Below are 27,387 nucleotides of genomic sequence, written 5' to 3' on the forward strand. Positions count from 1 at the left end.
CTTCCCACGTCAAATCTCTTTCTTCGGAGTATTTTTAGGCCGCTAACTAATGTAGCGTATCTGGCACGGTAAAGCATCTCTCTGGAATGATGGCTTGTGTAAGTGCGGTGGGAGTTACTCCCGTGGTCTTGATTTGATTAAGGGCTAGAAGAGGTTAACATCACCCTGTGGACTTTGACTTTCTCGTGCTAGTTCTATGAAACTACGGTGGAGATTTGAGCCCCCTTTGAAAGGGAGCAATCTACGCAATCAACTCAGCCAGTGTTTCTGTGAGGAGAGTCCGTGAGCGGAGACCCTTTCTGGAATGTGAACGGGATCAGAAATGGATAGAACCAGGGACACTGCTTTGAGAACTAAAGTCCTTTGGGGCATGTGTGGATAAGGCAATTCAGGAAGAAAGGTGTGACGTGTACCAGTCACAACGGCGGAAGTTTGAGTGAGGCATCAAGGCTCTTTATATGAATGTTCACATTTACTCCTCGGGGCACATCTGTCCCAGTGTCGTCATCTTCATTTTTGCTAAGGCTTAGAGATGTTAAGGACGTATATCAAAGGTCACCAGGTAAGACTTAGTCTAAGTGGAGTCCTAAGGCTAGTTCTGCCTTAGCTTTAAAGACTCTGCTGTGTGTGTCTCTACCTGAACAGTAATTAACGACAGTTGGAAAGGAACAGGGAAGGGAGGGAGAGCTAGTTGGAAAGGTAGGGCGGGGAGCTAGACCTTGAACTAGTGAAAAGATTGCAAGGCAGAAGATTCCTGGTGGGAAGGGAGGTACTGGCCAACACTGACCAATAAGCAGATCTTAAGTGTGTATTGCACTGTAGAGCATACATTCTCCTGCTATCTGGGAGTCTTCTTATAATCAGTTGTTATTATTTCCATAATAATGAGAACTAAAGCTCTGAGTGAAAGGGGGCATCACTAGCCGCAGAACCTAACTGCCCCTCTACTGAGCCCAGTCAAAGATTATTGAGGCTTTAGCTAGTAGAAAGACGCTTTTTAATAAGTCAATGTATTCTTTGTAATGACGATACAAATATTAAGCGAGGTTCTTTTTTATACTTTAGATTTTAGTTCAGATTTACTTTTTTGTAGTACGTAAATCTGAGGCATATTTCCTTTTCAGGTGATCAAGTCTCATTAATTTATTCATTTAGCAAATGTTTACTGAGCTCCAATCGCATGTGTGCCGGCCCCTGTTTGCGTTGTTCTTATTTATATTTCGTTCAGTAACACAGCTTTTAACAGATGAAGTACATGGTTCGTAGTGATGCCATCTGATTGGGGTCCAGATCTCTGAATTTTGTCATCTCTTTCTTGATGAGAACTGCCCCTACCAAAGGCTCCCAAATCTTCTCCCAGGAAATCACTCATAAGGCTCCCACACCTCTTCAAGGCAGTGACATAGTCCCTAACCACAAGGCAGAGCTCCTCTGTGGAGAGCTGGGACGGCCACTCTTCACCTAAGGATTAAACAGCCTAGGTCCCACCTCAGGATGGCCCAAAAAAGGACTGCCTCAGGACAGAAAGAACCCTGATGTCTCATTATGTAGCCAAGAATGGGATGTAGCCTCAGGGCCAAAGGAACCAAGGAAAAAGAAGGCAGCAGGACCCTTAAATCCCAGCATCTGGCATCATCTAAAATGTTTCATTTATTCCTCTTACCAGCACTTTCACCCTCGGTGCCATGCCCACTTATGCTCTGTGTACCTGCTTCCTTTCCTTGATGGCACAGTGAGGGGACATCTCTGTGTACTAGGAATATGACAAATATAGGTTCCATTTACCAAAAATCCAGAAGCAGTTTCACACTAAAGAATTTGGTGTGTTATCACATTCGTTGTCTTAATTAAAAAAAAAAAAAAAAAAAAAAGTAGTTACTTCTAATCTGTAGGAGACTCTGAGGGTTTACAGAGTTGCTCAGTGGCTCAGCACTAGGATGTAAACCAGTGTGTCTCCCCACAGATCCTGCCCTTGGTCACATGGCATGCCTAATTCAGATGCATTCACCTGCAGCCCCCACCCCCGCCCCCACCCCTGGCATGATAAGAGGGGGAGCAAAGCTGCCCCAAGAAGGGTGAATGAGACTCAGAGAACCTGCAACCTCTATGGTTCTGTGAACCCCTAGCTTGTTCGAGTACTGCAGCAATTGTTCAGTAGAGCTTGAACTCTGTTTTCTAAGACTCCAGTCAGCACCAAAATCTGTAAAACTGCTTCAGTGTTAGAAAGTCTCCCGTGTACTGTGTGTGTCTGTGTGTATTATATAAATATATATATTGTATATAAATATTGTAGTTTGGATGTAGAATTGGTCATTTTCTCTCTCTCTCTCTCTTTTTTTTTTTTTTTTTTTTTTTTTTTTTTTTTAGGATTTATTTATTAATTATACAGTATTCTGCCCTCTTCTGAGCCTGCATGCCAGAACACCTGAAGAGGGCACCAGATCTCATTGTAGATGGTTGTAAGCCACCATGTGGGTGCTGGGAATTAAACTGAGGACCTTTGGAAGAACAGACAGTGCTCTTAACCTCTGAGCCATCTCTTCAGCCTCCGACTTGGTCATTCTTTTTTTTTTTTTTTTTTTTTTTTAATATTTTTTATTTAATTTTTAATTCATGTGCATTGGTGTGAGGGTGTCATATCTTGGAGTTGCAGACAGTTGTGAGTTTCCATGTGGGTGCTGGGAATTGAACCCGGGTCCTTTCGAAGAGCAGGCAGTGCTCTTAACCACTGAGCCATCTCTCCAGCCCAACTTGGTCATTCTTAAGCTGCTCCTGGCTCCCCAGAGTTGGGGGCATTTGTGAGTCTTGTCTCCCTGCTTTCATTAATCACATAATTGCTACCACTGCTGTACTAGGAAACACACCTTGGTCCTCTGCCTGTTTTACAAATGAGAGACTTATCTCAGAGATAAAAGTGGCTTGCATAAGGCCACCCAGTGGTTAGCAGTTGACCACACTTAAAATCAGGTGTCTTGACACCGTGCCCAGGCCCATGCCGAGTGCTGCTTATAACCCTTTCCCCACTCTCCCATTGTGTTCATGTGAGCTAGTCTGACGGGGTGACTCTTTCTGAACGGGCTATAGAATCACATTTGTTTCTCTTAACTCAGCATTCAGCATCCATAATCCAGTCCTGCCAGCACGTCTCTGCCTCCAAATCGCAGCTCCCCAGCATGTAGGACTTTTCTAGGTGAAGAAGGGCACCCCAAGTAGGAGGTTGTTCATAGCTCAGATCCGGAAAAGCTCAGGAACCACTGAGGAAGAGAGGGTTGTTCGTGGTCTCCTGTGTGCTCAACCCCTTCCTCGCTTTCCTGTTTAAACTCATGACACTTCGGAGAAGGCATTTCCATTTGTAGAATGAGGGAAGTGGGTGTGTAGAAGTGTCCATTTGCCCTGAGTTGGGGAGCCAGTAACAAGAGCTGGGTTTGAATGTGGCCTGGCCAGATTCTTTCTGTTTCTGCTTCGTAGAGAAAGGGTGGCCTGTCTTCCTCGTCTTCCTGTTCATTGTCTTTTTAACTTGCCTGGCCGTTCTTCTTTTCTACTTTACTTCCACTGAAAAAAAAATATTGTGTGTCAAAGTGGTCTTTTCTTATAGCTCCCCCGAAGCGCCATGCTTTCTTATCTCTGCCCTCTTAACAAGGCTGCTTTTGCAGTCTGTGCTCTCCTACCCTGCTTTGTCCCAGCAAAATCCAGTCTGCCCTGGCAGTGTTTAAAATTCAATTCCAATACTGTGTAGGTCCCAAGCCTTTTCAGTTTATAGCCTAGTAGAGGAAAAGCAGACTTAGGTCCAGAAAGCTCCCTTTTGATATCAGGTTAGCACTTACTACACCTTGAGGGGCAGTGGCTGCTCTTGCAGAGGCCCCAGGTTTGAATCCCAGCACCCACATGGCACTCACGACCGTCTGTCACCCCAGTACTGGGGGAGCTGACCCCCTGTTCTGACTTTCACAGATACTTCATGCATGTGGATGCACAGATATACATGCAGGCAAAACACCCACACACATTTTCAAAATAAAGTTTAGAAGATTAATGACACCTTGAGCAAAACCTTCCAGAAGTTTTCCTTCTCGTCTGTGATGTAGTAACTCCTCCCCCCAGACTACGTTGCCAGATTCTCCCTCAGTACATACAGAATCAATCCTATCTTAAAAAAACATCTTTTCAAACCACAGAGCTCTGTGCTCTTAGCTTGCTCAGTCTCCTTCCCCATTCCGAAGTGGTTTCCTTCTGAATGTTTTCCTACTGAAAACCAGCACCATTCCTCCCCAGTCCTTAGCATGCCCTGCCTCATCTTTATTTATGTTTGTGCCTAGCTTTGGTGTGGTCTAGGTGATCATGCACGTCCTCCCCCAGACCTGTTTTAACACTCATCACATCCAACTTGCTGTTCATTTTCACCATCTCTCCTAACCTGCCCTCATGCAGATTGTCAAATCCTAGAGGCAAGTGTGGCCTGCATTCCTCCTCAGATCCTCAGAAGCACTTAGCACAGAGTCATGTTTATAATGGTGCTCACCTGGTAAGTCTTTGTTTAAGTACATGAACATACCAGACACTGCTGTGTCAAACTGAAGTTTTGTTTTGTTTTGTTTTGTTTGGTTTGGTTTGGTTTTTGGTTTGTCGAGACAGGGTTTCTCTGTGTAGCCTTGGCTGTCCTGGACTCACTTTATAGACCAGGCTGGCCTCGAACTCATACCTGTCTCTGCCTCCCAAGTGCTGGGATTAAAGGCGTGGCCACCACCGCCCAGCTGAAGATTCACCTTAAAATGCAGGACTCCATTTAGACTCTAGCAACAGCTGATAAACCAAAGTTCAGGGTTTCCTAGACCCTCTTTGAGGAAGTCTTGTAACCTACCATGCTGTCTCAGTTACTGCTCTGTTGCCGCAATGAAGCACCATGACCAAGGCAAGTTAGGAAAGGAAGTATTGAGTTGGAGGCTTGCTAACAGTTTCGGAGGGTTCACCCATGGTCATCACTGTGGGGAGCATGGTGGCAGGCTGGCAGGCATGGCACTGGAGCAGTAGCTGAGAGCTACACCCTGATCTTGAGTCAGGAGACAGACAGAAAGCGACACTGCACCTGGCTTGAAGCTTCCAAAGCCCAACTCCAGTGACACACCCCTCCAAAAAGGCCGTACCTCCTGATCGTTCCTGAACAACCCACCAATTGGAAGCCAAAGAGTTCAAACATTACAGGTATCATTCAGACCACCTCACAGGCTAAAGCTAAAATTTGGGTTTTCTGATGTTGGCCTGTGAGATACAATTTGAAATATTTTCTTTTACAAAACCAGAAATGTTCAAAAATGAGAAAATTGCATGTAAAATTGCCAGTAACAGGTTAAAAACTAAAATTGAAAGGTCAGGTGTTCAGCTTGTATTGAACCTTGTCGTGACATTGGAACCACTTTACAGAGGCAACGTGCCTGAGTTAATACTGACCCATTGAAAAATCAAGTCACACAAGGCTGAGGGGTTTTTTTTTGTTTTTTTTTTTTTTTTTTTTTTTGTTGTTTGTTTGTTTGTTTGTTTGTTTACTTAAGAAAATAAAGCCAATACATCATACAATTCCAACAATCACCAAAGCAGCCGTCATCACCTTCCAGGGGCAGCAGACCCCATATGTACAGCCGCTCAGTCACACCTTCCCAGGGACAAGTGAGACTGGCATTGCCCGTACCCACTCTTGAGAACCCACATGGGGCTGTATCTGTCTTGAGGAAGGCTGCCTCTCTCTTGAAGGCTCTGTGGAAACTGTAGATCTTACATTTTACTTTTCCTATACTGATCGTCATAAGGTCACTTAAAAATGTCCTCAAAGGGCAGAATCTGAGACATACAGATAGTTTCTCCTTTCCGGTTCCCCTGACAATATGCCTATGCTTAAATATATGTGGGCCTTTATAAGAGAAAGTCAAGATTTGGAATAGTATAATTTGCATTTCAAGGTTTAAAATAGGCCTAGGACATTGATATGGGAAACCTGTTATTTTTTATAAGTAACAGGTCACTGGAGAGAAAATAACATAAAAAGGGTTGTAGCAGCAACAGCAGGGGAGACATCCAGGGCATGCCAGAAACCCAAACATGCAGGAGTTGATTCAGGGGACATCTTTAGTTTCCTTGCAGTATCATACACACCTTGGTTTGCTCCCCTGACTGACACACCCCGTCAAATTGTCTCCTTCCCATTTATTCCTGGCACTTCCCTTCTCAGTCCTTATGTTCAGCTAGACCAGCCACGTTTCCTTCTTACAACAAGGCTGCTTCCTCAAACTGTGGCCATGTACCTTGCCACCACTCCCTGCCACCCATCTTTCCTCCTTCACTGGTTCTGTGTCATTCCTGAAGCGTCCTCTAGGTAGTCAGTAGGCAACCCCCTGCCTCTTGTGAGCAGCATCCCTAGGATCCCTACTAAAGCAGAAGCTAGGAAGTTTATTTATCTCCTGTTACATTGTAGACTATGGGTCAGCTCTGTGCAGTACTAGGAACATTAACAGGGCCTTAATGACTGAAGGAGAGAAGTCTCTGACTTTATATTGGTTTGGAGTGAAACCATCTAATTTGAAACTTTGTTACTTAACATCTTAACCTCTTCAAAGTTCTTACTCTGGTGGAAATGTACACATTTAGTAACTAACCGGACCTCAAGTTTCAGAATTAAAATAGGTCAACCTTAACAATGGGATAGTTAATTGTGTATGTTTCCTATTTCACTAGGTTAGGAAGAACCCACCCTCACCCCCAATCTATCCCTCTGAAAACAGATGCTGTTTTGTGACCCTGTGTATCTCCTCCCTCCATGGCCTTAGATACCACTTGTGAAGGTGACCCTGAGATGCTGCAGTGTGTATTCTTGGGCATATCCACTGCTGATGTCAGTCTAGAGTGACTTCTTCCACCTTATGTGTGGTCCTCTTCTATGTATCATTCCAGGCTCAGCTTAAGTCTCTTTTAAGGGCAAGACTTCTGAGTCTAAATGCTTATGGTGTTCCTAGTGTAAAATTTGGACAGGCTCTTAATAACCATTTTTGATTGAATGAATGAGTCCCATGTTGAAACATGCTAACTGTAATTTCCTACTAGTTGTCAGCTAATCTGATGAGACAATGCTTTGAGTACAGGACAGTTTTCTTGCATAGAAATGTCCCATGCAGTAGTGCAGTGAGGTCTTCATTCTGTCCATAATACGTTTACAGTATACACACACACACACACACACACACACACACACACACACACACACACACACGCACACACATACATATGCCAGTAGATCCCATCAGGATGTTATAAAAATCAAGCATGCCTCCCATATATGTGACCTACAGCAAAGTCCTTAGCAGGTCACGGTGTGGCATAGTCATTTTGGGGCAATTTATCTTTGAACAGGTGAAAGCTACAGCTATGCAGCACTGGGCAAGCCTGTCACTGTGGCAATCATAGAACATACAAAGCTAGGATGCTGCAACACTGCAATCTGCCCCAATCTTGTTGCCCACTGTTGCATATTGGTTTCTTGGAGAAAACCTTGTTATGTGGCCCAGCACTGTCCCATTACCATCAGCTGGCTGAGCCCTCTTGCCTTGGCGCTTTGGTTGTTGTCTTTTCCTTGTCTGTCTATCGCACAGATGAGAGGCTCTGATGAACCGATTCAGCCTGAAGAAGAGAGAGATGGAGGGCACGTTCCATTCATGGTCAGGTTACTGTGCCTCCTTTCTGTACAAAGGATAGCTTATTACATGTGTGCTTGACAATGTATTTAAAATCATTGCAAAGTCAAGACAGATTTTCTTTCCTATTCCAGACAATCACTGTCCTTGTAAATAAGAATCCATAAAATTGTTTTCTGAGCATTGCACTTTTTTTTCAAACACATACAAATATACTGTGTTATCCGAGTTCCAAGGGTTTTTGCAATGTTTTTTACTTGGAAATCAAATTTTATATCTGAAAGGTTAATGGAGAAAACTAATTATGCTATCTGATAACCAAATGTGTGATGAGACATTTGTCTCTGTAATTAACAGCAAGGAACTTTTATAGTTTCATAAAATCGAATGCTACATAGAGTATGCTGTGAGCATTTGTTTGGATGAGGTGTCCAAAACAGAGATGTTTATGGATGATATAAAGTTGAACTGAAATGGAATGCAGGTGTCTGTGCATCTTACAGCATTTCTCATTGTTGAAGTGGAAGCCGGGAGATTAATAACTTTACTTTGTCATGATAAAATAAGTAATGTGTTCTTGGAACAGTGGTACGGTACATAAGTTACTCAGTAATTCCAAGAATTTATTCTGTTCCAGGAATAATATCCGTAACAATTTATTTTTACAGAAAAAGTTGATGCAACATAATAGACTATGAAGTTGTGTGTGTGGTTAATGGAATTATATCTCAAACATGACTTTACGCCTACATATTAAATGTACAGAATCCCACAAAAAAAAAAAAATGCAAGGTTAAGACACAACTAAAAAGTACAAAGTCAGGGGAGGCAGAAGTTAAGGTTCTTCCATTAACACTAACTCATTCTCACCGCACATATATAATTTTTTCGATTACAGCAAGACTTTAATGGGCACCTTAATATGCATGGCATGAGCCATGGCTGGGGAGCTGCTACTGGGGAGGTCTTAGCGGTTGGATTTCTCCCCAAGTTCAGGATTCTTCCTTTGAATGCTCCTCTGGCAGGGCGACCCTGGGCTGGAACACAGCAGAGCTATGTGGCCCCTACCTGACCCCACTCCCCCTGGGTTACTTTGGGTATTCTCCATTTGTCAAGTACAGGGAACTGTTTCTAACATCTTCCACACTGGATGCACTAGGTGGGAGAAACAGATACTTCCCTTGGGAAATGCTTTCCCAAGACAAGATCAGGCAGAAGCACATGGTGGCCCTGTGTGCTGTCCCATGCTCACTCGATGGAAAGGAGACGTTCTTTCAAAGGCGCCACAGTTGCCAGTGTGTTTATTTATTTATTTTAAGCTTTTATTTCATGTAATTTGGTGTTTTGCCTGCATGTATGTCTTTGTAAGGGTTTCAGATCCCCTGGAGCTGGAGTTATAGACAGTTGTGAGCTGCTATGTGATTGCTGGGAATTGAACCCCAGTCAGTGCTCTTAACCCCTGCCACCTCTCTAGCCCAGCCAATTTACTTCTTATAGACCAGGCTTGGGTTTTTTGTTTTTTGTTGTTGTTGTTTGTTTTTGTTTTTGTTTTAAGCTTTTCTTAACTGAAACTTTCTACCCTATCTGTGGCTGAGACGCTTAGGACAGGCTAAGAAATGTTAAACCCACTGGGTTGAGATAAGGAAAGTAAGGGTCCCATGGGAACTTAGAGGGATTCAGGAACATGGCCCTTTAGAAAAAGGCCTTTTCTCCCAGTTGAGTGGTTTTATGGAATGGATTCCTGAGTATGTGAATGAGTGGATCTCTGTGTCTCTGTTTCTTGTGTTTTCTTGGGCTTTTCCTCTGGTGTTTGTCTTGTCCTATTCTGGTGTGTTAGTTTTTGTTTTATCTTATTTTGTATTTTATTTTACTAGTATCCCTTAGAAGCCTATTTGTTTCCTAATGAGGGACAGAAAGAGGGTGGTTGTGCACGGGAGGAGAAGTAGGAAGGACCTGGGAGGGAGTAGTGGGAGTGAAAACCATAGTTAGGATATATTATGTGAAGGAAAAGAGAAAGAAAGAAAATGTCTGAGCCCTAAAGATGGAGCCTGAAGGTGGGGCTGAGCATTCTGAGGGATACTGGGTGAGGGGCACTGATTCATGGAGGAGCTCCAGAACCTCTGGAAGGCCTTCACTGTATTTAAAGCCGTGGGTCTGCTGGCCTAATGTGACAGCCACTAACAGATCAGACATTACCCACATGATTTTAACGTGCAGCCAGACCTGAATGCCACTGCCACAGACATCGGGGGAGAGGTGGCAGGAACTGAGAGAGGAGGCCAGGCAGGGAGGTCAGAGAGCCATGCCAGGGAGCTCTGGCTTCATCCTAAAGTTTGTGGCCCTTCACAATCAGATTTGTGTTTTTGAAAGACCCCACGAAGGTCAGGGCGGAACTGGAGGATTGAAGGAGAATGATGCTGGATGCTGAAGAAGAATGAGTGATGTGCAGCATCTGGGCAGCATCCTCGTCAAGTGATAAGGGGAGTGCAGTTGTAGTGATGGACAAACACCCTGAAGTAACTAAAAGATGGCAAACAGAACTTAATGATTCAGCGGCTGGAGGAGCCAGAAGAGGAATAGTTCCCAGGCGTGTGGCTTGCACAGCGGAGCAGGTGCCACTTACTAAGGCACAGTCACAGCAAAGTAAAGCTGGACGTATGACACTTGATTTTGAGATGCATAAGAGAGGTTAATAGACAATTGAAGAAAATAGGTCTGGGATCCTGAAGTGAAGTCTGCACTGGACTTCTATATACAGATGGTCAGTGGAGCCAAGAGAGAATCAGGTAACTTCAGGAAGACCGTGGAAAGCAGGAAGACACCTGAGCAGGCATACTGAAAAAAACCTAGGACGTTAAAGGCAATGCTTTGCAGACCAGCGGCTTTGACATAGAAATGGGTTGTGATATCAACTTAGTGGGTTATCACCAGCACTGAGAACAGTAACAACAGAAGCGGCAGCAGTTGTTGCCATAGTAAATAAAATAAGTAAACAAATAAATAGAAAATGTCAAAGTGCGTTGATAATGAGTTACAGAATTCATGAGGCTGTCACCCCATTTGTGTGCATACTGTCCGTGCTCTAGGTTGTCATGGAAATGGGCTTCTTACTTGAACCAAGTCAGGAAGTTCGGAAGCTGCTCACTTACCGCCACCGTTGCTGAGCCCTAGAGATTCCCACTAGTGTCACTCACAGTAGGCTGCGGCTCTCTCTCGGGGCACCTTTGGGTGCAAGGTTACCTGAATTCATGAGCTCCTTAAAAGAAAAAGACTGCAAATGGGACTCGCTTTCATCAACAACATTATTTATATTGAAAAACAAAACTGTGTCACAGCATGCATATTTGACTCGAGGTGTTTTAAATTATTTAATTACTGAAGAAATGCAATACAGCCAGCACTCAGTCATGTCCACATTGAGCTGATCCGTGATGCAGATATGGAAATTAGCATCTTGGGAAGCAGAGATTTGCACTTGTGTATTAGAGCTCCGTCAGAAGATTTCTGTACAGTAGATTAGAGGATCAGCATTTCAAATTATATTGAAAAGGCTGTCTCTTTCCAAACAGTAAGTTATGAATATTTCATCTCTTACTGAACGAAGGCAAGGTTTTTATTTACATTACTACAGGAGTTCAGAAGCGTCTCGTGTTTGGTGCTGCCTCTGTGTGTGTGTGTCTGTTGTTGTTTTTGGTTTGTTTTGTTGGTGTTGGGTTTGCTTGTTGTGTTCTCATATTCTCTCTCTCTCTCTCTCTTTCTCTCTCTCTCCCTCTCTCTCCCTCTCTCCACACACCCCCTTTTTGGTTTGTTTTGCCTTCGCAGTGCTGAGAAATTGGGAGACAGCTCTTAATCTGCAATCTTGTTATTTCTGCCCTGTGTGTATTGTCAGCTCTTTTGCTATATGTGTCACAGAATGACTAACATAAATACATTCAGATGCTGCTTTTCTGAATGAATCATTTGTCTTTCACAAACCTAACTGAATTTATATGAATCAAGTTTCTAATTTAAAGGGAAATTTGTGGCCCTTGTTGGGCTTAGACTGGAGTAGCACAGCTAAGTCAGAACCCATAAAGATACCCCATAAGGAGCCCACGGCTACCACCATGTGCGTTGCCATAGCTAAGTAAATAAGGCGCTAAGCAGCATCCAGCTTGTGTGACACAGACTTCCCTGGATGCCACACATCATGAACATGGCGTGGAGTCCCTTTGCCTCTCACTTGAGTGGGCTGGCACGGAGCGAAGCAAGCAAACCTGGAATCCAGCTCAGCCCAGTTCAGTTCTCTGACCCATGCAACAGTTCTCCAGTTCTCCCGAGGACAGTACCTAGGCTGCAGTGTTAGAAGTGCTCTGCTGGTCCTCAGGGTAAGCAGGCGGGGCTGATTCTGCTGCCACTGCAATACTTATATCTCAGGATAGTCACGCATGCTGTTCAGTCCGTATGTAGATGGTACTGTGTCGTGGTGATAAAAGGTCGGGCGCTTCTGCATAGAGTACTTGCTGGAAAAACCTAGGACAGTGATTTCCAACCTTCCTAATGGTGTGACCCTTTAATAGAGTCCTCATGTTGTGGTGACCCTCAACCATAAAATTATTGCATTCCTACTTTATAGCTGTAATGTTGCTACTGTTATGAATCATAATGCAAATATCGGATACACAGGATATGTGATATGTGACCCAGTGAAAGGGTAATTTGACCTCCAGGTTGAGAACCGCTGGCTTAGAACTTAATAAAAAAAATTCTATAAATCATAGCTTTAACATTATTTCCGCTAAATAGGCACAAATCCCTTTATCAATAAATATAATACACAATGTATATGGGATTTCAAGGAAGATGATCTCAAACACGTATCCCATGAGTTGCAAAATACACAACCCCACAACACCTTCCTTTCCTGGCTTGCTGCTTTTCCAAGCCACCTTAGCCATGTCTGCCTAACTTCATGGTGATGTTTCGTTCCCAAAGCTATTGCTGTCAGTTGCCTTGTTCCTAGTTTTAGAATAACACTGGCTGGGTTAGGAGGAATGTAAGTAATTTTTCTAGAATAGTTTTTTTTTAAGTAATGCATATTTGAAAAAAATATTTTAGAGGTTAAAACTTGTGAAGTTGAAAATGGGGTAAAAAGTTAAAGTTCCCACCCCCATCACATCTTCAGCATTAATGTTTGTTGAAATATGTGTCTAAAAATGTGTGTGCATTGTCAGGAGAGAAAATGGAATTACATCATATCATGTGTTGCAAGTTTTTTTATTTAACTCAATCTGCATTTATTTCACTCATAATTATTCCCTACCTTGAGCCAGCCAGGCAGTCGTAGGTCTAGGTTACCCGGCAGTGAGCATGGTCACCATGATCATAGCCTTCATGGGGTTTATATGTACTTTCAAATTCTTATACAATGCTCGGTTTCACTTTTTCATAAACGTTCCATCAGTAGCATTTGCATTGTTTCAATCTCAATATTTCCTTGAGAAAATGATTCTACAGAGACTGTCCTTGTGCTATGCCATAGGTGGTTGTTGAAGTGTTTCTGTAGAATTAATTCCTGCAAAGCAGCTTGCCAAATTTCACTTCAAAAAGGTATTTTATTTTGTTTTACCAGATTATATACGTATCAGGGACATACGACGGTGAGTGTACCCCTAGTCAGGGGCATACGACAGTGAGTGTACCCCTAGTCAGGGACATACGACAGTGAGTGTACCCCTAGTCAGGGACATACGACAGTGAGTGTACCCCTAGTCAGGGACATACGACAGTGAGTGTACCCCTAGTCAGGGACATACGACAGTGAGTGTACCCCTAGTCAGGGACATATGACAGTGAATGTACCCCTAGTCAGGGACATACGACAGTGAGTGTACCCCTAGTCAGCAATGGGCTTTATGAGTCCATGCTATTTGCCAAATAAAGGATAATGACATTCACATTAATTTTCTTTTCATTACATTAATCATCAGGAACGCAAGGAATGTAGAATATTTATCAAATCATTTGTTCCTCTTGTGAATTATTTTTGTGTCACTTTGTCTAGTTTTCAGTTTAGCTGAGTCCTCAAACATGCGACTGCGTATTTGGAGTCTAATGCCCTTATCGGAGTCTCTGCCTCACTGACTCAGTAATCTGTGGCCACTTCTTTGCCTCTTTCCTGTTCAACGGCATTCAGACTATGCTGTGTGGAGCCCTTGGAGTTCTTGAACGTCCTCCAAAGGCCTTACAGGAAGCTGGAACCTGGCACAGCCTCTTCAGTGGAGCTTGCTGATTTTATTTACTGGGGCCTCACTGAAGATTGCAGTTTAAAGGGAGATTCATCACATAGAAAACCGATGCTCTCTCCTACCCACTGTTGCTTCTCAGACTATGTCCTGTTGAGTTAGAACACCAGTCTTGTGTGCTCCTATAAGCACAGCCCACCCCCACCCTCAGCCCCTCCCCCACCAAGGTATGCCTGTTGGGAACCTTTACAGTACTTGCATGCTATTATGAGCCTGGAATGAGGTCCTAATCTCAAGTCTCTCATAGCCAGCCTACTTCAGATTCCTTTTCTTCCAGTTCAGTGACCAAGATGTGTGGTGAGGAAAACTGCACCGTAGGCATGAAGAACCTGTCTCCCTTCCTCCTTTCCTCGTGGCTAGCATTTGACAGCTCCTAGCTAGTTCTTCCCTAAGATATGGCTCCAACACCAGCCTCTGCAGGTGTCTGAGAGGAAGTAGTTTAGACGGTTAGTGTAACCCTGGTCAGCACACTCCTTCCCACAGACAACCGCAACTTTTTTTGTATTTACTTTAGCAAGCCATTACCTGAAAAATGCAAGGAGTTTTAAGCATGCTTTTTAAAAGTACTCTCCCAGTGTTGTGCAACCCTCACCCGCTATCTGGTTCCAGAACATTTTCATCATCCCCAAGAGAAAAGTATTCTTATTGTTACCTCTTGTGCAGAGGCTTCTGTGCCCCGACGCTAGCATTTATGAACTGGAAAAGCCAGCCCTTTAAGACCATCTGTTGCCTACCCTCCCGCGTGGAAGCTATTTTTTCAATCTGCTTTTTGCCTTGTTGATAAAGACTAGTGTCCTACTCACAACGCCCATAGTTGAAGATAACTAAATCACTCAGTAACTATTTCTTAAGTGAAACAACCCAACCCCTTTCGCCTTTTCTTGGCTTCTTTTAATCGTTCTTGTTGGGCTTTTTCCATTACCTCGTTTCTCCACAGCCTCTTTAAAACAAAACTGGACATAGTAGTGTAATAAAACCTATCCAACAGTGAGCATAGGAGGACTGTAGCTAGCTTCCTGTGATGCGTTCCTTGCTAAGGCAAGTAGGTGGTAGCTTTCACACTGGGACAGGGAGAGTGGGGAGGGGAACTGTTAACTGCCTCGGTCTGGGAATTCAGAAGGAATAGCCTTCTAGCTTAGGAACAAAGGTAGTCATACCTCCATTAATGTTTAACTGCGTATTTTGAGCTGTCTCCGTGCTGTTATACATTGAGAAGCTCTCCTGTGTCCCTGTAAGGCATCCAGCAATCTTCGGAATTGTTAGTGGGCCTCAGAAGTCCTCTGTCCAGAGAGGACAGCCAGCCGAGGAGCTAGTACTGAAGTTTGGCCTCCTTGGTCAACACTACACGGTTACATTTCCAAGTGCCTACTTTTTATCTGACTTTATGGAAACAGGGTTCTTGGGTTATGGCACAGCTCAGCGATAGAGCAGACACTAAGGCTGGACCTTCAGTCACTGGCACTGCAAATGAGCAAGCAAGGCTCGGTGTATTCTCACACCTTTGTATCCTTCCGTTTGTCATCCTCTGGCTGCTGTTACTGTCCTTTCAGGGCTATGAGCTAGAGACCTGGAAGTTACGTGTTGTTGACTTGTCTCTGACATCCCTCTCAGGAGTCAATCACCAAGCCCGTTTGTACTGTCTTCTTTCCTCTTCCTAGTCCTCACTGTGTCAAACACTCGCCCAGATCTCCCTCCTCCACACACTAGTTTCTCCAACATTTCCCCTCCCTCCTCCACACACTAGTTTCTCCAGCATTTTCCCTAGTCCTTTTTCTAAGGGACTTACCCGATCAACTCTTATCTTTAAAAAGATAGTGAATTTATGTTACCTAGTGCAGTAACTGATTGTCCCTAGAGTAAAGTTCTTTCTCAGCCTGGTATGGTGTCTTTGGGACTATGGAACTCTGGACAGAGCTGCTGTTCCGAAGAGTGAATGATGGCCAGTCTGTCTCCAGAGGCGTCTTTCTGAGGCTAGAAAAGGGCAGCCTCAGGAGCCAGCGGAGAGCCAGCTGAGCAACTTTAATTTAGGGACTGCGAAGAGAGCAGCTTCTTCGGGGGAGAACTGTGCTCCAGCTTCAGGGAGGAAAGAACAAATGTCTCTGACTAGCCAGGCTGTGCTAGCTAGAGGGTTAGGACACGGAAGGAGTCATAGCGCCCCGGAGAGCTGGGAACATTTTTTGGAACAACAGGTCCCTACAAAAGGATTTGGGTAAAGATGTTAAGAAATTTAGAGGGGAGTGTCTTTCAGTTTACACCTGGTGATCTTTGTATATCTGAGACCCTGATAAATGTCTGTTGAATAATTTATTTGAGAACCTTCTCCCTCTGTGCCATTAATATATTACTTGTTTACTGCCTCTGTGCTGGCCTCATTCTGTTTTGTAAGCCAGTTCCTTCCATTTCTTTCTTCCGTTTTTTTTTTTTTTTTTTTTTTTTTTTTGCTTGTTTGTTTGTTTGCTTTTTTAGACAGGGTTTGTCTGTGTAGCCTTAGCTGTCCTGGACTCACTCTGTAGACCAGGCTGGCCTCGAACTCACAGCAATCCGCCCGCCTCCCCGAGTGCTGGGATTAAAAGCATGCACCACCACACCCGGCTCCTTCAATTTCTTAAGAAAGGCCTAGTGGAATGCTTGCTATATACTGGCACTTGGTTATCTGTAGTGGAAATGCCTGGTGCCTTCATGATAGAGTAAGGCACATGCAGATGACATATTATCTTTTCTTGTAGCACCAAGACTGAATAGTTATGCCCTGTCAGGTATAACAGGGGCCAGATTAAGAGAGATTCTGGGTGTTGCCCTCTTAGTTATCATGCGTCACATGGTGAAGGGAAGTGACCAAATCGACATGGAGTAGAGTAGAGTTCAACCTGCAGCGTGTTCTGGACCTTGCCTCCTTCAGTTACTTCCCACCTTAGTTTGCTCAGAGTCTCTTACAGAAGCTGCAATCTACTGACTCAGCCACACTGGCTCACCAGCAAGCTGGAGGGTCCCACCTGGCTCCTTCCTCCCAGCTGCAGCATTGGAGTTACAGGTGCACACAGCCATGCTTAGCTTTTGCATGGGCGCTGGGGATCTGAACTCAGGTCCCTGTGCTTGCATGGCGAGCGCCTTTCTGACTGAGGGATCTCCCAAGTTCCAGTCACTAGACTCTTGAAGGGAATTGGATCATGGTGGTTTCACCAATAAGACAGCCGCGTGGCATAGCTCAACTAGAATATGATTCCTTTTTGTTTGTCTTTCCTCAGTAGAATAGTCTCTTGGAGTTGAGTGTAAGTGACAATATATGTGGGCTTGGAAAGACATCAGAAATTCACAGGCTTCCCTATAGAATCTTGTTTCTCCAAAAAGTATCTCACTCTTGAGACCTTATTTCCTGGAACCCTATGCACAGAAAAGACTCTGATGCATTAGACACAGGAACATGAGAAGTCAGCCAGTTCCTTACTCTCAACCAAAAGAATCAAAGCGCTTGGAATCCACTGTGATTGATTATGCCCCGTTATCTGACGACACATGTTGCCTTGAGAGGCATTTGGAAACTGAACATCCTGGGCCCTCCCTTTCTGGACTGCTTCTGCATACCCATTAGGTTATAATTCAAGAAACTAAAAATCACCTGTCTAATAGTCAGTGGCAAGTCAGTGCAGTTGAGAAGTGAGTACAGATCTCAGGAAAACCATCTGAACCTACCTGTTCCACCAACTATCCCTGCTGTCTGGGCACAGAGGCGCATCTGTCTGCCCCCAGTTTCTGTAAATTGACTCAGTATTTTGTGGTGCCTACTTCCGTTGTCGGGTCTCATTTCTGACTTTCTACCCCATCTGTCCTGAATGTGCAAGCAAAGCAAAGCCCTTTCCCTGTGTCTGCTGCCTGTCCAAGAGTCCTGTGGTTCCCTTCACCCTGGGAGCACTGTCAGCGGTAATAGCTTCAGTTTCCCCTCTCTCTCCCAGAGATGGGGGTACCCAGAGACGGGGTACCCAGCATCCATTCCTGAATGCTGGCCCACTGAGGAGCCCAGCCTGCTTCTTAGATTCCCTCAATCGGGCCTTTTCCAACCTTCCAACTTCCTGTCCATAGACCGGGAGCCACCTCCCATCACGTCATCCCCTTCCAGCTCTGGTTCTCGGTCGGCTCAGTTTTGCCCCTCCCTTCGGAAAATGTTTTTTGACCTTTGTGGGGCTGCTTCCTACCAGCCTCCTCCTGTCTGCTTGCCACCTCTTTCTTTACTCCAGTCCAGTTAGGATTCTGGGCATCAACACAACCAAAGTTATACAGAAACAAAACAAACAAACAAAACAACAACAGCAACAAAAACTCCAGTTATTTTTTTGGTCTTAATCCTCACAGGACAAGTTCTAGAACTGTGAAACTAAATCATGACAAAACATTATTATCATTGTCGTCGTCGTTGTTATTATTATTATTATTATTATTATTATTATTATTATTATTAGCCATTAGGATGTTCCAGAATCCTCATTACTTTTCTATCCTTTTTCTTTCTTTCTTTCTTTCTTTCTTTTTTCCCCAATGGTAGCACTTTATCATAGAATCCTATAGTCCAGGCACTGGTGAACCTTGGTCAAAAAGTATCTCTGTTCCTGTTACATTACATAGGTGGCCTGGCACTGGGTCAAGAGCCTGTTAGCCTGGCTGAGGGCAGCTCTTTTCAGGAGCCACAAGTAAGAGGAAAGGTAGCACTAGCTTGTGCCAGTGAAGACCAGCCTGTGCACAACCGTGGTTACTCCATGGCCAGTCCAGCAAAAGGGTCAAGAGTGGAAACGGGAAAGATGTCTCCTCCTGCTAATTGGCCGGGAAAACCGGTGTCTGACGCTGAGATTCACAGTACATCTGCCAGGAGGCTGCTTCCAGAATTTCCCCGGGATCTCGTCCAGACACACCCTGCTCTATAGACATAGTGAGGATGCTATAAATTTTGTAGACTCTGCGTTATTTAAATCATGCTTGGTCATTCATTCTCATAAAACATGGAATGTGACTTATTGTTTCTGTATTATAACTTTGCTGATGTTTGAAAGAGAAAAAAATATTACCAATTAAGATATTTCTCTTCTCAATCATGTGTAAACATACAATAATATAAACTTAACAATGTGTTTTTCCCTGTGTCCTGTTCTATAGGAAAGGCAGAATTAATATGTGTATTGCTGTTTTTAACATTGATGGGGCTAGGGTATTACTCAGCAGTACAGTATATGCCTAGCATTAGTTGGTCTTCTAACTCCACCCCCTCCCCAAATTTTGAAATTACTTATTTCAAAATAGCATATAAAATTTCCTCATACAATAGTTGGTAATAAAATGCATTAATAAACTGAATCTCTAACTGGATACTACAGATTACATAGGTTTTTATACTACTCCCAGGTTCTGCCCGAAAAATCTGGCTTATATGATGCTAAGTGCATTAAAACAAAATTATTATTTATTTGTAATGCTACATTTTTCCTTATAGTCTCGTCTCTCTTTTTCTTGTCACGTTTTAAATTTTAGGCATTTTTTTGGGTGACTACATGGCTATGTGTACATATTATGGACTTAAGAGTTTCAATGCTTAGATTAAAGGAAAGCACACTTTATCTCTAAGATGATGCTCGTTACTGTACAGTTTAAGATAGCACAGAGTGAGAAGTAGCACGGTGGTACGGCATACACACATGCAGCATGAAGCAGGCCCTGGGCTTAACCTCCAGCCCGTCGGTCCAGCATCAGGACAGAAGAGAAGCCAGTGTGTTTTCAATAGCTTCTAGTGGCCGTTCACTTTTAGAGTAATCTTCACTAGTATTTATTCACTAGTATAGTATAGTATGGATACCTTAGTGTTTGGGTTTGGTTGGGTTGGATTGGGGCTGGGGGGAGGGGCAAGGTCTCTTGTAACGCTGACTGGCCTGGAACTGGCTGTGGAGATCAGGCTGGCCTCCAATTCTGAGATCTGCCTGAGTGCAAGGATTAAAGATGTGTGCCACCACATCCAGCTGAAGAGCCTTGGTTTAAAAAAAAAAAAAAAGAATTAAAACATGCTCTGAAGGAAAAAGAATCTTAATAAAGAAGTTGAAAATTTAAAAACAAGAAACAGATCTCAAGACTGGCTGCACAATAATGTAAATAATATGTTACTGATGGTAAATTTTAGAATACACCCATTTTTTTTCATCATCCCAAAGAAGCCTATGTAAGTGACATGAAGTTTAGGGACGGTGATTGCCTTTTTTTTTTTTCCTTGGTTAGGTTTTTGTTTTGTGTTGTTTCATTTTGTTTTTGTTTTTGTTTTTTGTTTTTGTTTTGTTTGTTGTTTTTGGTTTTTCGAGACAGGGTAGCCTTGGCTGTCCTGGACTTGCTTTGTAGACCAGGCTGGCCTCAAACTCAGAGATCCACCTGCCTCTGCCTCTGCCTCCTAAGCACTGGGATTAAAGGCATGCACCACCACTCCTAGCGTGGTTACCTTTTGCACAAAGTTCAGTCAGCACTGTAGGGAGTGGGCAATGGGTTTGGGTTGGAGGCGTCCAACATAGTGACTGTGATTTCTAGCAGAGAGGCTGCACTTCCCTTCCTGTAGTGATACAGCCAGTGTCTCAGGTGAGCAGGGATGTGTGGGGCAGCCTCATTAGGACACTAGAATACGAAGACATCCCCTCTTGCTGCACTGGCCCTCAGCTCTCCCGCCTCCATTGTCTCCTACAGTGTGCCGTCCTGGAAAATAACTGCTTTAAAGAGCTCCACTTACAGCCTCCTATGCCTTGGCATCTGCTCACTGAGGCTGACAGTGATGGGGGCAGTGTAGTCACTGGTTACCTATGTGCACTCCATTTCTGGTACACACGGGGCTGTGGCTGAGTGGATGACTCCACCTTGCTGGTCCCATCTTTTCTCTTCTGTCACAGCCTTTTGTTTTTTGGTTTTTTGGTTTTTTTCCTTATGAGTCCTCACTCATAAAATACTTCCAAAGAGGAAACTAAAAGGTGGTTTCTGGTCAGACAGCAATGAAAGCTTGGAAATTATTTAAATGAGATGTGTCAGGACTGTGACATTTAGGCCATAGCCAGTTTTCCTTCCGTTAAGCTTTGTGGATGACTTCAGACTATGGAATCACTCTTCTTTCCCATTTCTAAAGGATGGCTCTTCGCACTGGGGGTTATGGTAGTGAACTATTCGTGTTTTGTTGTTTTTGTTGTTGTTGTTGTTGTTAAGTTATAGCGCTAACTTTGACCCTATTTCCATTAGGAGATGAAAGCTTGGAAATTAAAAAGCAAATCACAGGGATGAGAAGATTACTGAATGACAGCACTGGCAGGATATATCAACGCGTTGGCAAAGAAGGAGAGAAATTAAAAGAAGAGCCCCAGGATTTGGATTTAGTCTGGCCGCAGCGTTTGAACTCCTCTGCCGAGGCCCCACAGGGCCTCCATCCTCCCTCACGCGGGGCATGGAATGAGCTACCAGCCCAAAGTGGACAGCTCTCAGGGCAGTATGGTACACGTTCTAGAGCCTTCCAGAGTCAGCCCCCCGCCTCTGCAAGTTCCAATGGTATGATTGCCCTACAGTATTCAGAATATCCGTGTGGGCAAGTACATTCCCAATACTGAGTTTGTCCTTTGAGGTCAGTTGCCTCTCTTAGTTCCCTCCCTGGGATCACTGTGTTCTAGTTAATTTTTTTGTGTGGTACTGAGGGTGGAGCGCAGGGTCCCACACATGCGAGGCCAGTGCTCTACCACTCTTCTGCAGCTCCAGTCCTTCACTGTGTTGTTTAAAATAGGCACAAGGGGAAGGCGTACAGAAGAAAGCTAAGTGTATAAAAACTCCAGAGATCTGGGCGTGGTGGCGCACGCCTTTAGTTCCAGCACTCGGGAGGCAGAGGCAGGTGGATCTCTGTGAGTCTGAGTCCATCCTGGTCTACAGAGTAAGTCCAGGACAACCAGGACTAAAAGAGAAACCGTGTGTCAAAAAACAAAAATACAAAAACTCCAGAACTGAGGGTGAGCAAAGTCAGTGGCCCCGTGTTAAGTAAAAGCAGGTTCCTGGTGCTGATTTAAAGAAATCGGAATTCTTATCCACCAGTGTACAAGTGATATTGTCACCAGAGACTGGACATGAGTGCAGCTCCCTGGTTGTGTGTTGTGTCACTCGTGCATGGTCTTGCTTACCCCTTCATTTCGCTTCCCCATCAGGAGAGCCCTGGTGAGGGAGAGTCCTCACAGCTTTGCCTTTTGTACAGTTCTTTCCTTTACCCCCATCCCGAGGCTGGAAACTTTAATACGGCTCCTCCTGGTGTTGTAGTAACCCCCAAGCACAAAATTATTTTCATTGATACTTTATAACTGTAGTTTTGCCACTGCTATAAGTCATAATGTAGCACATGCCTTTAAACCCAGCACTCAGGGAGGCAGAGGCAGGCGGATCTCTGTAAGTCCAAGGCCAGTCTGGTCTACAAAGTGAGTCCAGGACAGCCAAGGCTACACAGAGAAACCCTGTCTCCAAAAAAACAAAAACAAAAAACATAATAAAACATAATACAAATATCTGAGTTTTACAGTGCTCTTAGGATACCCTGTAAAAGGATCTGTCAACCCCTAAGGGGTTGGGCCCTACAGGTGTAGAACCAATTCTTTTTTTTTTTTGAACCAATTCTTTAAAGTAAAATTTCTTTAAAATCCCTGACTATTAAGTGAGGAGGGGGTGCCAAATTTTCTCAAAGCTTAAGGGAAGGAATTGATGCTTTTCTTGGTAATATTAATTTTCTATCCAGTGACACTGGATGTTGTTTGGTTTATAAATTATGCATGGATGTGCAGATCTATAGTTTTCATAAAGAACAAGGGAAAAATAAGGCTTTTCAGATTCCTTGGAAAGTTGAGGGGTTTCTTCCCTTTGTTTTCATTTTTATGATGTCCTTTGGTAAAAAGAAAGTTTTCTGAGTTTTTTTTTTTTACTTAAACACAATTCATAGTAACCAGTTCGGAGAACTGAGACGCCACACTGAGACACTGAGGAAACAGTTAGGGACCCTAGAGCTGTGTAGGTTCTTCCTCTCGGTATCACATAGGCAGGCGCCAAGTCCACACGTTGGCAGGCTTCCAGGTTGGAGGGAGGCTGCTCTTTAAAGGCTCCTCCATAAAAATAAAAGTCGCTTCTCTTTAAAATTGGAAAATGATTTATAACGAGCTGAGAAGGACTAGTTTTGTCCTCTAAAAAGCCATAAAGATAGCGCTCGGATTAGTGCCTGGGGGTGCTCTGTGAGGCCCTCTTAGCGCTACTCCACTAAGAGAGAGGGTGGGATGCATCTGGCATAGTAAATGTGGTCCTCCTACTTCAGTAGTTTTGGGATAACATGTTCTAATCACCTACGTACAAGGATGGTAGATTTACTTTAGAAACTGTTACCAATATTAAAAGTTACAAAATTTCCTCCAAATCAGTGTCGGAATAGGTCTTTGTTTATTGCTTCCATCATTTCAGTAAAAATACACTATGCAAGTGGCTCAAGAGACAGTTCAGCAGTTAAAGCGTCCTTCATGTAGTGTGGAGGCCTGAGTTCAATCCGCAGAGCCCACAGAAACCCCAGGTGAGGGTTTTGTAATCACAACACCAGCAGTGTGAAGTCAGAACAAACGTGTTGGCCAATCAATCTGACCATATGAGGGTGCTCCAGGTTCCCTGAGACACCCTGTCCTTAAAGAAGACACCTGACATCAGTCTCTGCACGTCCCCCCACACCACAAACACACACACACACGCTCGCGCGCACACCTATGTGAACATATGTATACACCATGTACACACAGACACATATGCGGGAGTTATACACGTCTGCCTAAGTTAGGAGCTGGTTTGTAGAGATTTGGAACAGTTTGTGTAAACCCCTTAGATGGGCCCCACAGCCTAAAAATAGTGAAAAAAAGTTATGTGAAAGTCAGACATGGCATCAATGCATAAAATATGTCCATAATATCATTTATTATTTACCATTGTCATTTACTGTCAAAATACATACACTTCTTATTTTTTTTAAAAAAATCAAAATTTATTAGAACTTAGGCACACAACTATAGACTCCGCATGACATTTGCAGTTAAGATAAATTTAAACAAATGTAAATCTTCTAGCTGCCTCCTGTTACCGCTGTGGGAAGTTATAAGTGGAGTGGAATCCTCAGCTTCTCTTGGGACTGTCCCCTTCCCATTCCTACAGTCACCCAAGGATCACTTGGGTCCTTGGGTCGCAGCTGTGACTGCACAGCCATGCGATTCTTTCAGATGGCTGGTAATTCTAAAGTTGGGTCACCTCACTTTGCATCCATTTGGGTGTTAATACTTGCACTGCTCCATAAGTTGCCTTCAGTTCTTCTGTGGTTTCGCTGTGGTAAACTCCAGTATCTACAAACAATGAGTAATACAGGAGTTGGATTATATACAACATATGATAAAACATATAATTGGAACAAACCTTTTACTTGACCTCACTGCCTGCCAGAAACTTAAGAAGCAGCTGCCTCTTAGACTGCCCCATTCATGGTCGCTAACCTGGGGCCAGAGAGGTCCAGCCGCTGGAGCTGTTCTTGGAAGGTTCTAGTTCCAAATGTTTTAGTTCATGGGCAGTGGGGAAATACTTATTCATATGTAGGGGAAACAGAAGAGAATAGCTTTGTTAAGGAAAATATATCAAATTTAAACAGTGAGAGGGAGACTGGGGTTGGGGATTATAAGAAGCAAGGTGGAGAAGAGAGATCCTTTAAGACCCTTTCATAAGAAAATCAACCTACACAAACCTCTGAACCACCAGGCAAAATGCTGTCCTCTCCCACCTCTTGCTTCTCCCCATCTCAGCTGGAGATATTCTAGAAGTTTCTGTGTCTCCACAGCTCCTCATTGTGAAACTAGTTTTTGTTAGGCTGATTTAAGTTTTAATTTGAACTCCCATAGCATACATGCCGGCAGTGTTTCTGTAAGGCTGCTGCAGAGCCAGACCGTTTTCAGTTTTACTTTTGCTGCCTGAGAGAGTAGCAGCTTGAGTGAGAGAGTAGAGTGACTTGTCAGAGTATTGTTATCCAGGAGGACGGGCCTGCCTGGGAAGTGCATTGTGTGCCTGAGTTCACACAGACCTGCTACCTGGGACACAGCATGCACTCTAAAAAACGGAAGCCAGGGTAATTAGATAAAGTCAGACCCCTAAATTTAGGTTGTGAAAATTACTGGGTGCATTTTCCTTCTGGCACAGTTTGATGACAATTGTACATACTTCAAAATCCTGTCAAGATATATTTTTTTCCTTTTCTTTGTAATTATTATTATTATTATTGTATGCTTTGGGAGTATATCATTCTTTTCTCTCATGCTTAGGAGAACTTCCAGGGGTGAATTCATCAGTTGGACCCAACTGCTGTACTTGTAACTGCCAGTCAACATTGCAGGCCATTCTCCAAGAACTCAAGACCATGAGGAAATTAATGCAATTTCAAGCAGGTACAAAGATCAGCCCTCTAAACACAGCCTTTGCTCGTGCATGTGTGTCTGTCTGACATCTTCAGTTGTGTGCAGTGTCCTTCCCTCCCTCCCTTGCTGTCTTGCTGTGCCTTTTCAAGTGTTCATTTTCTCTGCTTCTTCAACAGCCCACGATTTTGTCTTATTTTGGGTTTTTGGCAAATCAAACAAATTTTGTTATTGCCCCTAATACTGCTGTTGGGCTTATGCACGTGAACTCAGTGTACCTCATCTCATGCTCTCCTGGTACTTCACAAATGCTAGTTAATTAAATTTTGGAATATCTTATGTCAAAGAGCCCTTCAGGAAATGCAGGCTTCCCTGTTGAAGATGCTCAAGGACATGGGCAAATGAGATTCGGGGAGCCACAGGCTCTGCTTGTGACTTTCTGCTTGCATTAGGACGTAGATGATCAGACATACCTCCTGCCTGCCTGCATCCTTCACTGGACTCTTTCTGTTCTCTTTGTCATTGGGTAAGGTAAACAACCCATCAGGGCACATAGAGTTGGGGCTTGAACTCCCAGTTTCTCACTCTCTAGCTGGACGACTTCTAGGCCTGCCCTTCTCCTCTGTGGATGTGGGATTACTATCTAGTTCACAGGCGATAGCAACAGTAAATGAGATTTCTAAGGCAGAATACACACGCCTCAGTGTTCTTTTCAGGGTTCCACAGCACTCTGTACAAGTTTGGAAGTCACGGTCTTTATTTAGTGGCTCATTTTCTAATCTTCACAATTAGTAAGAAAACTGGAAAAAATTTTCCCATTTCCCCGCCCCCGTTATTTATTTAATCTCTTTACAGCCTGATCCCAGCCTCTCCTTCCTCTCTGTCCAGCCTCACCCTCATGCCCCCCTCCCCATTGCTCCCTGTCCTTTTTCTCAGAGAAGGAGAGGCCCCCAAGGGGTATCAGCCTACCCTGCTACCTCAAGTCGAAGCAGGGATAAATGCATCTTTCCCGCTGGGGCCCAGCTAGGGGGAAGGGATCCAGTGGCAGGCAACCGAGTCAGAGACAGCCTCTGCTCCCACTGTTACGGGACCCACATGTTGACCACACTGCACATCTGCCACATATGTGTCGGGGGCCTAGGTCCAGTCCGTGCGTGGTTAGTGGTTCAGTCTCCATGAGCCCACATGGGCCCAGGTTAGTTGACTCTGTAGGTCTTCTTGTGTTGTCCTGGGGAGGTGACCCTAGCTGAGACTCCTAGCAGCAGGGGTTGAGGAGTATGAAGTGGCCACCTCCTGTAGCTGGGTGGGACTTCCAATGGAGGGAGGGGGACACCAACACACCCATAAAACCTTCAACCTGAAATTTGTCTTGTCTCCAAGAACTGTAGTGATAAAGATGGAGCAGAGATTGAGAGAATGGCCAACCAATGGCTGGGCTAACTGAGACCCACCCATGGGAGAGAGCCAACTCCTGACACTATGTTTTTGTTTCTTTGTTTTTGTTTTTGTTTTCAAGACAGGGTTTCCTCTGTGTAGCTTTGGGTATCCTGGACTCACTTTGTAGACCAGGCTGGCCTCGAACTCCCAGAGATCTGCCTGCCTCAGCCTGGGATTACAGGCATGTGCCACTGTGCCCAGCTAACGTCTACCTCTATTACTAATAATGATACTCTGCTGTGCTTCCAGACAGGGACCTAGCATAACTGCCTTCTGAGAGGCTTCATCCAGCAGTGGATGGAAACAGATACAGAAAACTGAAATTTTTATTTTGTTACATATGCAAAAAATAATAAATCCCTCTGGACATCAGAAACTTCTTGTTGATATTAGTGTGGCAAAGCAGGAAAGCAGCCAGCCCTGTGGTGATGCGCCTTCTGACACTTCATCACGGGAGTGTTCACGACAGCATCACTCAGAAAATGCACTTGGTGCCAGCCAGCATTGTAGTAAAACCCTCATATTCAGTGATGTGGTTTTGACATT

At 44.0% G+C, this 27,387-nt stretch overlaps 2 protein-coding genes across 5 annotated transcripts in view; one reads left to right on the plus strand and one right to left on the minus strand.

The window, feature by feature from the left end:
* The window catches only part of Prpf18 (pre-mRNA processing factor 18), an 807,949-nt gene that overhangs the window by 82,491 nt on the left and 698,071 nt on the right, over positions 1-27,387 (minus strand). The window lies entirely within an intron of this gene.
* Positions 1-27,387, plus strand: part of Bend7 (BEN domain containing 7) — an 83,244-nt gene that overhangs the window by 5,299 nt on the left and 50,558 nt on the right. For all 3 annotated transcript variants that reach the window (XR_007831193.1, XM_051151331.1, XM_051151332.1), the window contains exons 3-4: positions 21,203-21,505; positions 25,315-25,437. Coding sequence is in view for 2 of the 3 variants with exons in the window: in XM_051151331.1 (XP_051007288.1) it covers positions 21,203-21,505; positions 25,315-25,437 (426 nt within the window). In the remaining variant the exon portion in view is untranslated. The remainder of the gene's footprint in view (positions 1-21,202; positions 21,506-25,314; positions 25,438-27,387) is intronic.

This window comes from Acomys russatus, chromosome 9, assembly GCF_903995435.1.
Source record: "Acomys russatus chromosome 9, mAcoRus1.1, whole genome shotgun sequence".
Classification (NCBI taxonomy): Eukaryota; Metazoa; Chordata; class Mammalia; order Rodentia; family Muridae; genus Acomys; species Acomys russatus.